The 17,445-nt window shown below is 28.0% G+C and overlaps 2 protein-coding genes across 2 annotated transcripts; one reads left to right on the top strand and one right to left on the bottom strand.

Annotated features, from left to right (window-relative positions):
• Positions 1-2,747: 2,747 nt before the first annotated feature.
• On the top strand, positions 2,748-5,610 carry LOC107495699 (uncharacterized). The gene is made up of 7 exons (XM_052263160.1): positions 2,748-3,076; positions 3,239-3,292; positions 3,437-3,562; positions 3,610-3,652; positions 3,948-3,989; positions 4,132-4,188; positions 4,777-5,610. The coding sequence occupies exons 1-7, from the start codon at positions 2,916-2,918 to the stop codon at positions 5,407-5,409; spliced, it is 1,116 nt and encodes a 371-aa protein (XP_052119120.1). The 5' UTR covers positions 2,748-2,915; the 3' UTR covers positions 5,410-5,610.
• Positions 5,611-12,040: 6,430 nt separating this feature from the next.
• LOC107495781 (cysteine proteinase mucunain) lies at positions 12,041-15,975 on the bottom strand. Its single transcript, XM_016116955.3, has 5 exons — positions 15,439-15,975; positions 14,245-14,480; positions 14,016-14,156; positions 13,228-13,680; positions 12,041-12,510 (listed from the first exon to the last, which is right to left on the bottom strand). The coding sequence occupies exons 1-5, from the start codon at positions 15,917-15,919 to the stop codon at positions 12,424-12,426; spliced, it is 1,398 nt and encodes a 465-aa protein (XP_015972441.1). The 5' UTR covers positions 15,920-15,975; the 3' UTR covers positions 12,041-12,423.
• Between the last annotated feature and the right edge of the window lie 1,470 nt (positions 15,976-17,445).

Raw genomic sequence — 17,445 nt, forward strand, 5'->3', positions numbered from 1 at the left:
GTTGACCTAACATTAAAATTGCATGGACCAGCTCACTCGTCCGCTTAAACAAGTGTCGGAAGTTCGAATCCCGCCTTATACATACAGTAATTCATTGGTTAATGGCAGATCCTTAAATAGAATTCAGATCCGTGATGGAGTAGGTTAGAGGATACCGTGGACAACAAAAAAAAAAGAGCAATGCTAGGGGGCCAGCAACATTTGTGATTGGTAACCATCAACTAGCCATCAATGATGATTTGATGGTGTGAAATTGGTGTTAGATTTCATCCAATGGCTCACATTTCTCTGCTGGTTACATGCTGGCCAAAATGCAATAAAATTGCTGGTCTCTGGACTTTTCCAAAAAAAAATTGCATAGACCAAACCAATTTGGATTAGTCAAGTAGTTAATTGACTTGTTTATTTAAACAAATATTTAGGATTTGAATCATGTCTTATATATGCAGTAATCCATTAATTAGTGACAAACCTTTAAACGAAACTCAAATCTATGATGAATTAGTCTTTCACTTGGAAGATTCCATAAGCAACAAAAACAAATTGCATGGACCATATAGTCTTTGTTTGTTTCCATAGACATGTTATTACTATTATTTGTTTTTTCACACAAAAAAACATGAAACGAATCTAAAATTTTAATCACTATGTATCTTTTTATAGTTTTATTAAAATTTTAATTAGGCTTTTATAGTTTAAAATTTGCATTTGAATCTTTGAATTAAATAGAAATGTTTCGATTAGATATTTTCTAATTATTTTTTGTTAAAAAATATAAATTTTTTAGAATATTCATTTTTATGTTTGATGTAGGATGAATTCTCAAATATATTAAATATAAATATTTTAAGATTATTACATATTTTTTGAAAAATAAAAATTAGTAAAAATCTAATTATAAATTTTTATTAATATAAAGATTTAATTACAAATTTTTAAACTATAACGATGTCATTTAAAATTTAATAAAATTATAGAAACTAATAAAATAATTGTTTTCTATATAAACTTTTTCAAAAATGAGTTTTCCATATTCAACTTTTTTTTTGTTTACCCAAACGGTATCTCCCAATCCGACAGGTTAAGGACTAATCCGTCGCAGATCTAAGTTTCATTTAAGGATCTAATTATAATTTTTTTAATCTTGCACTTAATTGCTTAGAACTTGAACCATCTTCACTTAACTAACTCTGATTGGGTTGGTGATCTTAATTTTTGATTGTACTATCTACTTTTGTTAATGAGTGAGGTGAAGTGAGATGGTCCTTGAAATACAATGAACATTATTGGTAGAGGTTGCAACCAAAAATTAAAGTTAGATTAGCTTAGCTTGATGTCCAAGTGCAACACTTTAAAGCTTGTACTAATGTAAAAATAATAACATGATACAAACCAGAAAAGATATTAATAGGTTGTGACAGCAACAAATGATTGCATGGTGTTTTGAGGTCACATAAAGCAAATGAAAGTGCTGAAATCAATTGTTGATGAACAAGACCACACTTTAGAGACAACAGGTATATAGGACACTGCCAATAAGGAACCAATAATTTTTCATTTTCAATTCATTCATCTATCATTATTATTAATTATTTAATAATAGGACAAAGTATACTTTTTGTCCTTGAAATTTGATAAAAATTTTAAAAATATTTCTAAGTTTTATTTTGTTTTAAAAGTTTTCGATTTGCATCAAATATATCCCTAACGACTAATTTTTCAAAAAATTTAAGATAAAATTCAACAACAATTTCATAAGAATAACCCTCAACACAAGCAAATCAAGCATAATTTTCATGTATTATTGTTAGATTGGTCTTAAATTTTTTAAAAATTTAGCCGTCGAAGATATATTTGATACAAATTGAAAAGTTTTGGGATAAAATTGAAATAAAATAAAAATTAGGAGTATTTTTAAAACTTTTGTCAAATTTTAAGAACAAAAAAACACTTTACCCTAATTAATATTTAATAATACTACTTCTTGTTATTTTGGTATATATATATGTCTGAATTTTAAACATCTAAATCATAATTTTAAGAATAAATTACACTCTTTTTTTTTTGTAAAAATCAGGTGAATTTGTGTATAATATTCCCCTATTTGTAAAGGTAGAGACTAATATATCCTAATATAAGCTAAATATTTTAATAGCATAATTGTTAGTTTCAAACCATAATTCAGGCAGATGAAAAAAAAAACAAACTCCAAACTAAACTATAACTTGTTGACATTCTATATCATAGGATATATAGGATCAAGTGATAGAGAATAATAGAAAGAAGAAGAAAACATTCTATATGCTGTTCTTGTTAGTTTAGTGAATGAAAAATAAAAATATCAGGTATTCCTAAACTCTACATTACCATTGAATTATAACGAATTTAAAAAATAAACCAATTTAAATTAGTTGTGTGGTTAGTTTACTTGTTCATTTAAGTAAGTGTTAACAGTTCAAATCTCGCCTTATATATACAGTAATCTATTAGACATTAATAAATTCTTAAATAAAGTTCCAATTCACGATAGATTAATCTTCAACCTACCAGAATCAAGACCACAAGAAAAAAATAATTTTTTTTTCTTTTAAGAGTCATAAATGCCTCTCACCAAAGGGACCAAGAAGAAAGGGAAATATGAGAGTAGTTGAGGTCCCACCAAAAAGAAAATTACAACTTACAACAACTCTTTTCAATATTGGAGTGATCATGTACATATGATCATCATTGATGATTTCACTTCTTGTGGTGCCTGCAAGCCACAACAAAGTGGGCACCATTGACACCCTTATTATTATTATTATTATTGTGTCATTAGCATTTTTGTCTTTATAATTAATCCTTGGCAGTTCCTTTTTTCTTTCACACTCTCCAAGTCTCCATCCACACTCATTCATTTGCAACAATAACCAACAATGGAAAGTGGATTACCCTTGCTTCATTGTCTCTTGCAACATACTCTTAGAAACCTGTGCTCTTCTTCAACTTCTACTTCAGAATCTTCTTCTTCTTCTTCCTCCAAATGGGTTTATGCCGTTTTTTGGAGAATTGTACCAAGAAACTTCCCTCCTCCAAGGTAATTAAGTCAACTCTATAAATGTAAGCGAAATTTACCAACTCAGATCGGTCGAGTGGTGGGTAAATTCATAGTTATTCGAGTTAGATTAGTCAAATTTCTGAATCAGGCTCGAATGTTAGATGCTTGTGGATGGATCATTGATTTGCTTTGTTGTTGTAGGTGGGAATTTGGTGGAAGTGCTCTTGATCGTTCCAAAGGGAACAAAAGAAACTGGCAAGTTTAATGGAACACACAAAATATGTCTCATTTTATTTAGCAAAAATCAATTATGACAATTATTGTACATTATAAATTATATATGATATGATAGTAATTTTTAATTATAGTAGTTTTTTTTTTGTCACTTTTGTTAATTAGGATCCTTGTTTGGGAAGATGGATTCTGTGATTTCAATGAATGCCAACATGGAAGGAGCTTGAATGAAAGGTTTGGAGCTGAAGTATTCTTCAAAATGTCTCATGAAGTTTACAATTTTGGAGAAGGGTGAGAACAGAATGACTCAAATTGCTATATTTTTTTCTTTCCATAAGAAAAGAAAATTCACAATTCACATATAAAGGAAGAAGGATTAAAGTATGATTTTTTTTATATATATATATATTTTTTTTTTTAAAAAGTTTTTTTTTTTTTTCACCTCACTTTTTCCCTGTGTCTTTTATTTAAAGCTAAAATCTAATAAGAAAAATTTTAAATATATCGAAAATATTAGTATTTCAGTTGTTTTAACCGTTGATTTTAATTAATATATATTATATACATTTTTTATAATTTAAATCAACGGTTAAAATAACTAGAACACCGATATTTTCAGTATACTTGAAACTCTTCCAATCTAATATTCTATAGTTTATACTTCTAATATTGGCAGCAACCAAGAGCTTGGGAGTTTCAGTTCAATTCAGGTATTCAGGTTGGTAAACTTTTTTCCCAAAAATATAAAAAGCCACAAAAAAAAGGCTTTAGAATCATGTTATTATGTAAATAGCATATTTGTCAGAAAACTATTTTCAACTTGGATTTGATCTGACCAAAATTTGTAACCATTTTTGTAGACTGTTGCTGTCATTGGTGTTAGAGAAGGCTTAGTGCAACTTGGTTCATTTAACAAGGTTTTACACCTTTTTCCCTTCTCTACAAGACTGAAATATTTATAAATAAGTCCTCAAAATATGGTTTTTTTTATTTAATCATACTCCAATAATGATTTGAAATTATGCTTTCATAAGTTATTTCTAACGTTATATTTAGTATCATAAGAATAAAATATTTCAAGACTTATATTTACTTTGTATTTTTTTATTTTTATTATCAGTGAAAACAATAATTTTTTTTATAAAATTTTTAAAACAAAAAATATAAAAAATAAGAATAAAAACACAAAGCTCTATAATTTTTAGATGAAAACTCAAATACAGTCAACTTCGCGTGAAGTTGATAATTGATAGTCGTTAGATGAAAATTTAATCAAATCAGTCAACATCTATCAACTATCAACTTCGCATGAAGTTGACTACACCTGAATTTTCACTTAATTTTTTTGTATACTTTTTTTAAAGTTTAAGCTGTCAGTAAATTGAATTAAGAATATATAAAATGTCTTTCAAAGACCAAGTTATGTTTTGATATTCAAGTTTTTTACATGGGGTAAATTGCAAAATCTTGATTAATGATATTAAATCCAAGGTTTGTTGTTTTAGATTGCTGAAGATCTGAACATAGTGATGAGCATACAAAGAAAATTCAGCTACCTTCAAAGCATACCAGGTGTGTTTGCAATTCAAAGACCATCATACTTACCCATCCAACAACAAAATCCATACATTGCAAAATCCAATTTCCAAATCATGGACTCCAATAATGACATGCCTCTCTCAAACTACAACATGGTGATCAACCAAATTGGATCAATTAATAATAATAATAATAATAATAATAATAATAATAATAATAATAATAATAATAATAATAGTAGTAGTAGAATACTTGAAGAAAAATCAAACTATTTTTCCATGGTAGCAATCAACATGATGGGAAGGAATAATAATAATAATAATAATAATAATAGCCTACAAGATGGAACACAACAAGGGACAATGCAACAACAAAGTCTTTGGTCAGGTCCTTCTACTTTGCCAAACATGTCTTGTAGTCTTGGTGCATTGCTATCAAGGCTCCCTAATGAAGTTCCATCATGCTTTAATCCCAACTCTCAAGTTCTTGAAACCAATAATAGGATGATCATCAACACCACAACCCAAAGGGTGAAGATTGAAGACTCTGGATTTCATCTTGGTGGTGATGCTGATCATAAAGAAAACGCTAGGTCGTAAACAAATAAATGCCGGTTTAGTTTTTGTGTTGAGTTTAATTTTGATGCACTCATACTATAAAACGTTTTATACAATTGTGTAATTGTTGTTTTGGATCACTATTTACACCGTTAATGTAAAAACGGATATGAATTATGTAATTAAATGCGAATGTAAAACTATTTTAGAGTTACAGTGCATTAAAATTAAATTCTTTTTTTATTATTTTGATTATTTTTTTATTTTTTGGTAAGATTTTGTGAATGTAGAAACAGAGAATATGGTTTAATTATGTTTATATTTCTTTTATTTTAGTTTTTTATAGTTTCTACTTCACAAAATTATAACAAAAATATTGAAAATAAAAATAAAAAATAGAATAAAAACTAAACACGTACCTAAAACGATGTTTAATAAAGTCACCAAAAAAAAAACGATGTTTAATAAGTATTTCAACCCCGACAATGAAATAATGAAGATGTAAAGGAGACAGAAAAGTTAATTATGTCTTTATCATTATTGATACTATTTTAATTTTTTGGTCGATAAAAATGAGATAAATTTTGTCTCAAGATAGAGATATTTTGTTTTTTTTTTCTTTTATAAATAAATTTGTGTATATTTCTGACATGAGATGATTACCCATCGAAATTGAATTATTGTTAATAATGAATTTTGGATATTGAAGTAGCTCTTAAATGTCCTTGAATTTGATCATGATTCATGTGATCACTTTTAAAGTTTAACAGCTATCTTTAATTAATATATTATGTATATTTTTAAAATATTATTTTATACACTAAAATTAATTATTAAAATCAGTCATTAATATATTTTATTTTTAATATATATTTATATTTTAACATAGATATTATACTGATAATTGATTTTAGTGACTAATTTTAATATACATGTAATATGATTGATATATTTTATAATTGAGTTAAAGGGTTAAAAATCAGCCACTACACCATGGTTTATATTTATTGTTGGCCAACATTATTAAATTAGTCATAGACTCATAGCTTATGTACTATTACTGAAACCGCTACTACTTTCTTTTATGTTTTCTTTTCTTTTCTTTTTAGAGCATTAATGATAAAGATAAATGCAATTGCAGATGGTATCTGCTGCAGCTTCTTCCTTTGAACACAATCCATTACATATTTATGTTGTGTGACAATACACATTGATGCTACCATAACAACTTGCACCCAAATTGTGGTCTTCACACTGTTGATGATATTTTCTCTCATCAATGATTTCAAAAAGGTAATGACAAGCCAATATATAATTGAATAAAATAACAAATTAAAAAGGGCCATTGTTTTTACAATTTAATTTCATTCTTATTAAACGATTGATGATCATAATATTTGTAGTCCTTGTCAAACTTGTGACCACTGAGATATTATTTTTTTCTTTTTTTTTTCATCTAAATTATTAGAATTCAAAACTTGCAAGTTCAACCTCAACTAATTTACTTTGAGTTAAGTCCTTAAAATTGATTTATTATTTAGTCAAATCACAATATTTAATTTCAATTATTTATGTACATAGCAAAGTATTTGGAATTGAAAATAGGGATGTAGAATTCATTTTTGATATTTATAAGAAAAAGCTAAATTATATATTTTGAAGTATATATGAAGCAAAAAATAAAAAATCAAAGATCTGAGTTCAATTTTAGAGTGTTTTAAACACACTAGCTTTTTAAGAAAAATAAGTACTAGTTAATTTTATAAGAGAAAATAAAGGTACGTTTAATTTGCATTTATGTTTTTTTTATTTTATATTAAAAAAGAAAATCAGGATATAAAAAGTGAAAAAAAAAACAAAATTTTATGGTTTTGGCTATTTTTTTCTATTTCACAAAATTTTAAAAATAAAAAAATTCAAGTTAAACGTGGGCTAAAATTTATTAAATCACTCTAAACAAACAATGAAGGCCTCAATGAAAAGTAATAAAAATAAAGTAACCATACATACATGGATTATGCCAAGTGTATACTAAAATTAGTCACTAAAATCAGTCATCAGTATAAAATATATGCCGAAATATAAATACACAATAAAAATAAATTAAACCACACATATATTTATACGTATATATATTGATAACTAATTTTAATGGCTGATTTTGATATACAAATAACATTTTCATATATATTTTAAGGGCTAATAATGTTGAAAATGAAATATGAAATGAAAGAGGATGATATATAATTGAAGTCTCCATCAAGTTGCTGTAAGAGACAATGGTATTTGGCCCTTCCTCCCGTACACAACATTGTTTCTTTTTGTACAATATGTGCGCTTGCAACAAAATTATTTCTATAAAACATTAATTAATATTATAGTAACTATCTAAATTAGTCTCTAATCAATTTTAATTAGATAGACACTTTAGTTTTTAACAAAGTTTAATTTTATTTGATAGAATTTTTAAAAATAACTCACATAGGATAAATTGGCCTCTTTAGACTTTCAATCAAATTTTAAATATGAGTTAGATAAATAGATAATAAATTTTATTATATCATAATTAAGTCACAAAATATATTATTATAAGATAAATTAATCATCTTTAAAAGTAACAGAATGATTAATATGATAAAAGAATACTTGTAAAAAATTTTAGAAAATAAAATTTGTTCAAAATAACATGTTCAATTTAAAATTTTTTAAAAACTTTTTTTAAAAAATTTTAGTAATATAATTCATGTATTATATGCCTATATCCTTATTACTCATACTATAAAAAATTTTAACTTAGCTCTAAGTCAGTAACTCCATTGTAGATGTCTAGATGACAACAGTTGCTAGATTTTTGTTGGAAGAAATGAGGTGTATTTTGTATTATTAATTTTTAGAGCAAGATTAAAAATAGAAAATTTTTATATTGTTATAAAATGAGAGACCTATTAACTTGATACCTTAAGGTTTTAAATTGGATATGATGTCTTCTCATCTTATGTTCTTTCGTTTGATTTCTCTCCAAAATTTCTCTGGTGGTCGAGAGCTCCCCACAGTTATCCCAACAAGTGGTATCAGAGCCGATGATTAATCGGTCTGGTGGTTTTAAGAAGTATTTAAGGTGAAGTATTGAAAGTTTTTTTGGCAAAGGTGATCCGGGCGGCGTGTCCGGTGGCGTTTTGCGGCGGTGTGATAGACGAATATTCGTAGTGGAGGAGCTAAAAAAAGGAAAAGTTGATACTTGATGTGGAGGTTCACACTTGAAGGGAAGATTGTTAGTGTTGAAATTAGTCCTACATCAAAAAATAAAAAAAATAAAGAATTTATAAAATGAGAGACTCATTAACTTCACACCTTAAGATTATTTTGAGTTGAATGTACATTAACTTGACACTTTTAGTGAGCCTCTAACGTTATTAGAGGGTGAATAGTGATGACCAATCGTGAAACACGATGAGGAGGACATTGGACATACTTAGGTTATGAATTTTGTGACACAGGTGGCCTTATTCCATTGACAAAGACTTCACCATGAATAAATCTTACAATAAAATCAATGGTTAAAATGGGACAAAGAGCAATTGATTTGATATTTTTATTTTTATGTTTTTGCCCATGATTAGTCATATTATCTCTTTTAGGCCACATATAGTACAAGAGATATGACTGGTCTTATTTGGCCAAAATTCATAGCATTGAATCAAAAGAAAATATCTTGGATAAATGATTAAATTAGCCTCTAAATTTTTTAATTAAATTTGTTTTTTAAGTATTTTAGATTAATCGTATTATTTTTTTTTGTTAATAGCATCAAAATTTATTAATGTAACACATTAAATAATACTATAAAATACATAAAAATTTTAATTGACATTAATATGATAAATTTATAAAATTAAATTAAATCAAAATCTAATTGAAGAAAGAACTTGAGACATTAAAATCTCTCAATTTAAAAGTTAATTTGATCTAATTTTATAAACTTATCATGTTAGCCATCAATTAAGATCATTAGATATGTATTGTGATGTCACAAATTTTGACGATATTAGTGACGAAAGGATTAAATGACTAATTTAAAAAATGAGTAATTTTTTTATAAGTAATTTAACTTTTTAGTCAAAATATCATTGTTGCGATGTGCATGTGTAGGGTTATTAATAATTTAATTAAAAATAGTTGTGGATTAATTACAATTGAAATCGATATTAATATTTTATTAGGTTTATTTTTAAAATATAAATTTAATTTTAAATTAATTTAAAATATATCAAATTAATGAAAATGGATAAATATGATATATAATTAGTGTATATGATTTTATAAATTTTATATAACAAATTAATAAATTTTTATTTTTAAATATTAATTTTAATTTCAGATCGATTTAAATATTCGAATTCGTACTTAAATTACACTCATTTAAAATTATTCAAACCCAAAACTTAAAATTATACCAAATAAAAAATAATAAATTTATATCTGACAAAATATACTTTAAATTTAAACTAAATTTTTAACCCGATTTTAAATATTATTATCTAATACAATCCTTTGCAACTATTTATCCAACTAAATTTCTATAGTAGTCTCTCAGATTCACGACTTTCACCATTTTAGTTTTTCAGATTCAAAATTTACTGTATTGGTCCTCGAGATCTAATTCTAGGCACCATATTGGTCTCTAAACACTTTACAACATTGAATCAACGAACAAAATGCACCATATTAGTCCCTAAACGCTTTACAACATTAAATCAACGAACGAAATGCTGAACCAGTTCTAATTTGTCACGCTAGACAAATGGCTAAATAGTGTCTTTTCATTTTAGTGCTTAAATAATGGAAAAAAAGTCGTTTTGGAAAATGAAAGAAAATATAATAATTTTCACATCATATAAACTCTTCTATTTTTGTCTTAATTAAATGCCAAAACAAAACGACCCTGTTTAACTATATGTCCAGTGTAGTTAGTTAGAGTCAATTTAACACTTAGTTCACTAGTTTAGTATTAAAAAGGATTCAGAGACTAATAATATGATGTGCAAAACTAAATTCCGAAAACCAATATAGATAATTTTTAATTTAAAAGACTAAAATAATAAAAATTATGAGTTTGAAAGACCATTTTAAAAATTTAGTCCTACTTATCCCTTGTAATTTAGATCATGATCGACACATTTAGACCGATTACAAAAGAATCATGTTGTGAATATTCACCTTTTTTAGCAAACATATTAACCCACTTAAAAATAAAGGTTAAGAAAGAATAAAAATACAAGGACTAAAAAAAAGCGACGAAGGTAAATTCTTAAAGTTGTATTAGCTTTAGGGTTGAGAAGAACTTAACAAGTGATTTACTACACACTCATATATACAACATTTCAAAATTTTATTCACCACTTAACATTCTTTAAGATTTGAATTCGAATTTAGTGTATTATGACTGCGTTTGTTTTTTAGAATAGAATAAATTAAGACACTAAAAACAAGACATAAAAAATAGAAACACAAAATTGTATGTTCTTGTATTTTGTTTGATGATAAATTAAAATAAATTATAAAAATATAATTTATTCTCATTTTTTTTATTCAAAAAATTTGAGATGAAAAATATAATTATAAAAAATTAACAAGAATAATAAAAAATAAAAAATAAGTTGTGTCTCTTGTTAATGTCTCCGTGTCTTTACGGTTAAGATGAACACAAAATATACTAATTTGGTGTCTTTTGACACATTGTCTCTGTCCATATTTTCTCTATTAAATATAATTTTGTGACTCTATATTCGTATCTCAGTGAGTGTCCTGTCTCTATAAACAGACGCAACCTTTAGGTAGCGTTTGTTTTGAGGTACTGAGACAGAGAGTGAGAGACTGAGACACAGTATCATGTTTGTTAGTTCAGAGACTGGTACTAAAATTTCTGTCTCTGTCTCTAAAATTTCAGTATTTCAGTACCTCCAAAAAGTAGGGACATTGGGGACTGAAATTTTTAGAGATAGAGACTGAAACTTTAATAACATTTTATACCTAAAATACTTTCATTTCAATTAATTAATTCCAATTTTACCATTTGTGCAAATTAAATTAGAGTTTCATTCTTGTTTTAATTTCTGTCTCCCATTTTACACTAAACAGAATACTGAAATTTATTTCAATCCCTGTCTCCTCTCAGTATCAGTCTTTCTGTCTCTGCCTCTCTACCAAACGCTAGCAAGAGACACATAATTTATTGCTCCAACTAAAAAATCGATAAGGGAACCCTTAGGGTTGGGCCAATGAAAATGTATCAAGAGCATGTAGCCTTTTAAGTAGATCTCATTTTTTTTTCCCATGCAAAAAAAAAGCATCATTTTTTAAAGCAGTTTGGTTTAAATATCTCAAAAACAAAAAAACATGAATTTCCTCACAAAATTTATAATTGTTAATTAGCCAACCATGTAAATAAATTTTTCATAATATTTTGCATTGCCTGATTTTCAAGAATAAGAAAATATTTTCCATACCAAATACCTTGTGTTAAATCTTAGATGACGTGATCAAAATCACAAAATGAAACCACATAGAGATCTTAAAACCAAAAAAATCAGTCTCAGAATTACTAATCACATGCAAATAAAAAGAAATTTCTCAATTATCGCTATATAATCTAACAAATTGCAAAGTTGGAAAGTGCAATAATCAAGTAGTCCTTTGTTTGATTGAAACTTTGAGAATACAAATACTACATCACAACATAACCAAATAACGTTCCCTTGTTTCTGAAATATGAATCCAAATAGTAGTTACTACTACACCCAACATAGATATTTAAATGCCTATGTACACAGTCAATGCCTGTGACTGAAATTTCATAAAGAAGCATAATTCTATCATCTTTGCATCAGTATGGTGAAGATGAAGATCCATGTGTTACGTGCAGTTTGATGAAACTAAAAGGAAGATTAGTATCATATATAGTTGGTGTTGTAGTCCTTTTCCTTCTTCCTCCATTGTTGTTTGTTTTCATCATTAGCTTCTTCAGCACGTAAACACATTCTTCAACTTTAACTGCTTCTAAGCACTGCTCACACCATTGAAGGCCCAGTGAGGTTTAGCTGCAGTTCTCTTCAACGCCTTCACTCCGAATGGGTTGTTCTTGTTCTGCAAGCAATCACAAGAACATCAATGAGTATGATTTTCTATCATAAATTAAGGATGAAAAGAGGAGTAACTAATATTATGTGAAATTGATAGTTGAGAGTCAGTTAAATGATTTGACAGGTTTGATTAAACTGTCATCTAATTGCTCTCGACTATCAACTATCAACTTTACATAAAGTTAACTACAACATGTGTTTCCACCTAATTAAAGAGTAGTTATACAAAAGGGGCATCCCAAAACAATCAGGAATCAAGTTTAATCCACAAAATATATCACTTATTAACCTTAACTTAAAAGGTTAATTATACTAGCTTCTTGAGGTTAAACAATTTCACATACAATAGCCCTTGATCTAGAAAATGTGACGCTAATCTATCCCCAAGTTAGTAGTGACATCATTGACACCCTATCTTATAGAATGACATGATGATAAATGAAAAATCTAAGATAAAGTATATTTTTTGAAATAAATATCTCTAAAATTTACTTTGTATAAATTTTACTCACAATGACTAAAATAAATTTAACTTCTATCTCAAGTCTTAACACATCAATTGTATTAGATATTCATAACCAATTTAAAATTATCCTAACTCAAAATTTTGTAACCGGTTTTGTTATGAAACCACTCATCCCAAAAATTTTAAAATGATAGGAACAAACTATAAGAATAGTGATTGAAAGCAAGAAATAAATTGTGAGGATATTATGCATACCTTGAGGCAAAGACCTCTGTAAGTGTCACAAACGGGGTAGTCGGCAGGACAGCAGCTGTAGTGATCATCACAGCAGGTAGCACCTTCAAGAGGGCAGCATCCCCATTCAAAGCATGCATTTCCAAACTGGAAAAGGCAGCAGCATGTGTTTCCAGATTGGCAGCTGAAGTAGTTATCACACACCGACGGCGGCCTCACAGGCGACGGTGGAGATGGTCCGGGGTTAGGAGGATTGGGGCCATTCTTAATAGGGTAAGAAGGCTCGATGGCGATTCCACACTTGCCTGCTCTGCTGTTACCAAGATTCCGCTCCATTCGGATGTAACCGTCCTCTCCCCAGCTAGCTCCCCATGAGTTCCTCACAATCCAATACTCATGCCCACCTTCTGACCCATACCCTACAGCAGCAACTCCATGGTCCAATGCTGTTCCACATTTTCCTGTGAATACACCCTACCACACCCAACAACAATCACCGTAAATATACATCCAAAATCATAAGAGGAAGTATAGGGAGCCAATAGAGTATATGTACAATGTGTACAATGGAAGTTTAGGGACGTTCGATTCAGTAGGATATTATATGTTTATTATCCTTGTTACCCTGATGGTTATTTTGGATAATATGGGTATATTGTGTTTGAAAAATTAGTAGTATTTTATTCTGAATATTCATTTTTTAACTCATATTGGGTCAAATAAAGAGCCCATTGTATACACAGATATTCCATTGGCTCCCTAGTGGAATTCAAATCATAATTCATGCATCTAAAGGGTTGCAAACTTACAGATACATATAACTGGAATTCCCTGCCACCTCCTTCAATGGCAACTGCCACGGGCTGATTGGCAACGGCCTTTTTCAATGCCAATTCATCATAGGCAGGAACATCTTCATAGCTATCAATCTTCACAACCTTAGCATTTTTCTGTGCACAAAGGGACACATATTTGATTAATAACAAGTACATTTTTATGCAGGTGTCAAGAATACAAGAAAAGTGCAGAAAAACTAACCCTGATTTGGTCACATATGCCATCATAGCCAGTGTAAGGGTAATCGGCTTCAGAGTCAATGCCACCATTGTTGATGATGAACTCAAAGGCATAGTCCATGAGTCCACCATTACACCCTTCATTGTATGATGTATCACAGTCCACAAGTTCTTGCTCTGACAGTGAAATCAGATCCCCTGTTACGATCTTGTTTATTCCTTCCACTGCAGCAATTGTTGAGAATGCCCAACAACTCCCTACATTATAGAATTCATATTTACATTTAGATTAATAACATTATTAACATGTAACAAATTATTAATCTCAAGACTCAATGAGTATTCAACCGACAATTAAATCTCTTTCAAAATTCTTATTACTGCTTCATTTAATAAAGTATATAAGTATGTATTAATCTTTGCTACGAAATACAAAGGGTCCTGAAGAATCTTATTCAATACAAACAAACAACTTCGCGGCTATTGTTTTTAGGTGGAAACTCAGCTGACTTAAGTTGATACCTGAGAGTAATTAATTGATTTGATTAAATTTTCATCCAACAGTTCGTGACTTCACCTGAGTTTTCACCTTATTTTTACTCTTTACTATTTTTTTTTCTCACAAAATCTCAAAATCCGTAAAATAAAACTATAGAAAAGTAAAAGATAAAAACGCAATAAGGGTCAGTGAGTAAATGAACGTCATCCTGATTCCTGAAGCATGGAAGTCATGACATAATGCACCCAAAAATATCCAATTTCTCATGACATATACTAAATCATTAGATACACTGACTAAGGTAATCTAATACTTCAAATCTGCTTCTATTTTCTCATTATTCTAATTTATCTTACTATACTAATTTCAATCTCTTCCTATCAAGATCCAGAACCTTCAACGCTTGATAAATCATACTAAATCACTTTAAAAATAATTTTTTATTTTATATTATTTTTCTAAAAAAAACTTATAATAATAATAATAGTAATAATAACTCTGCAGATATTTTCAGATAAAGTTTTCAGATATTATTAGATCATGTGGGTGGTCACAAGTCACCAGTCAAGTCACAACCAACCAATGAACTAATAGCAGCTAAAACAAAATTAAAATTAAAAAAAATACATAAATAAATAAGGGAGACAGAAAATTAATTTATAAATTTTTTAAAAAAAAAAGGAAAATAATTTTTCCTTTTCTTTTTTTTACACTTACCACATCCTCCTTGGTCTTTGACTCCAACAACAGCACCTTCCTTCCTCCAATCAACACTCTCCGGCAACTTGTCCCCGACACGTGGCGCGTATCGGTTGCTCCTGGTCTTAGCCTTCATCATCCGACGGTTAGGATCCATCCTGGTACCCAAATACTTAGCCCTGTACTCCTCGTTGGTCAGATCGGCGAACCGGTTCAGACCGAGCTGGAAAGTCCGGTTCGGTAAACTGTTCTGTTCATCAATGAACCGGAGGTTATCCTTAAAGATCTCGAACCGATTCTTGCTCTCACCACTCAAGAGACCGTTACTTGGTTTCTTTCCATGCTTCACAAGCCATTCCTCGTACATAGCCATGACTTCCTCATCGGTTCTCCATGTGTTGGAGTGGGTTTTGTCGTACGAGATTATGGACATGTCTGATGCATATGAAAGAGTGAAGAGAGTGAAGAAGAAGAGGAGGATGGTGAAGGATGAAGCCATGGTTGTGAAGACAAAGAAGAAGAAGAAGAAGATCAAAGGGTTGGAGAAAGGTTGCAGTGAAGGTGGACTTTATAAAGGCATAAGAGGGTAGGAAGATAATTTCGGTTTATATTAAATTATTGCATTATTATTATATATATTATATAATATATAATTTTCATTATTAGATTGTTATGTGAATGATTATTAAATATTAATGCCTATATTAGGTAGGAATATATCAATATAATGTGAGGCTATGGGAGGAGCGACGTATAGCATATTTCGGAACCTAGCTATCAGCAAAATAAAAAAAGACTTTACCTTTAAAAGAAACATATTTATGTAAAAATTTATCATAATTTAAATTAATTATTTTAGTCTAAAAAATAATATTTTAAATTATAAAACTTTTTTCAACTTAACTTTCAATATCACGTTTTAAAATAATATAAATAATTATTTTATACTCACTTTTGTAATTACATCACCTCTCTTTATATATTTTTAATAAGATAAATTTTTTTAGTTAAATATCCAAACATATAATGGATTGTCACATAATTAATTATTTTAAAAAAATCATACAAGTAAATATTATTAAAATAAATTTAATTTTTCAGCTTTTCTAAACATATCCGATCCCTAAATAGATTATTTATGGGAATAAAATGAATAGTGTAAAATTATTTAAAAATATCAGTTAATTAATTTAAGGTATTAGAAGATTACTTAAGTAATGAAAAGATATTAATTATAATAATTAAATAAATCTATTATTTGTATAAAAAAATCTCATAATCTATTTGTTTCTAACATTTAAGATCTTCTTACTACTTTTACAGCTAGATTACGGTGTGATTAAGAAATCTTCTTAATTAACAATTATCTTTTTAGTTGAACTCGTATATTTTCTGTCTAAAAATGAAGATTATGTTATGTTGATACGTAGCATTGTCTTGAATGTTAATATTATTATTGTTAGATCCTGTTAATATGCAGCATTCTCTTGAATAATATTAATATTATTATTTTAATTACGAGCAACTTGATTTGCGCCTCGTGTAAGTGAAAAGCCCCTTTTTTTAAGAAAAAATTTATTTGAATTAAAAAATATCAATTTGTTCATGCACAGATGCACTCAAAAAATGGTATTAATATTATATTTACTCTATAGATATTTAAAAACTAAATGAAAAAAAAAGCCAGCGTTATTTGAAAATATATAAAATGAAAAAAAAATGAATTACGTTACTCCTCTTTCTTTCTACATTTTTTTATTTATTTATTTACATTTTGAATTGCATACTTTGATTGCATTTGATTCCATATAAAGTAAAATTACAATGATGTCATTGCATAAAAAAAAGATATTTAGTTAAATACTATCCTAAGAATATTGATTAAAAGGATAAAATATTATTTTTAATATATTCAATTAAAAAATTAAAAATTTTATATTTGATTTACATTTTTATATAAATTATCTAATTATATACTATTTTAAAGAGTATTCTTTATAATATGTTTGGTTTACAGTTTGTTTT

Source organism: Arachis duranensis, chromosome 6, assembly GCF_000817695.3.
Source record: "Arachis duranensis cultivar V14167 chromosome 6, aradu.V14167.gnm2.J7QH, whole genome shotgun sequence".
NCBI lineage: Eukaryota > Viridiplantae > Streptophyta > Magnoliopsida > Fabales > Fabaceae > Arachis > Arachis duranensis.

Bases quoted from the DNA above. Each gene is read 5' to 3' on its own strand.
- LOC107495699 (XM_052263160.1), top strand. From the start codon at position 2,916: ATGGAAAGTGGATTACCCTTGCTTCATTGTCTCTTGCAACATACTCTT. The intron at 3,077-3,238 runs GTAATTAAGTCA...TTGTTGTTGTAG, and splicing joins AGAAACTTCCCTCCTCCAAG to GTGGGAATTTGGTGGAAGTG. The intron at 3,293-3,436 runs GCAAGTTTAATG...TTTGTTAATTAG, and splicing joins AAAGGGAACAAAAGAAACTG to GATCCTTGTTTGGGAAGATG.
- LOC107495781 (XM_016116955.3), bottom strand. From the start codon at position 15,919: ATGGCTTCATCCTTCACCATCCTCCTCTTCTTCTTCACTCTCTTCACT. The intron at 14,157-14,244 runs GTTAGTTTTTCT...CTTTGTGCACAG, and splicing joins GCATATGTGACCAAATCAGG to AAAAATGCTAAGGTTGTGAA. The intron at 12,511-13,227 runs GTATGCATAATA...GATTGCTTGCAG, and splicing joins ACAGAGGTCTTTGCCTCAAG to AACAAGAACAACCCATTCGG.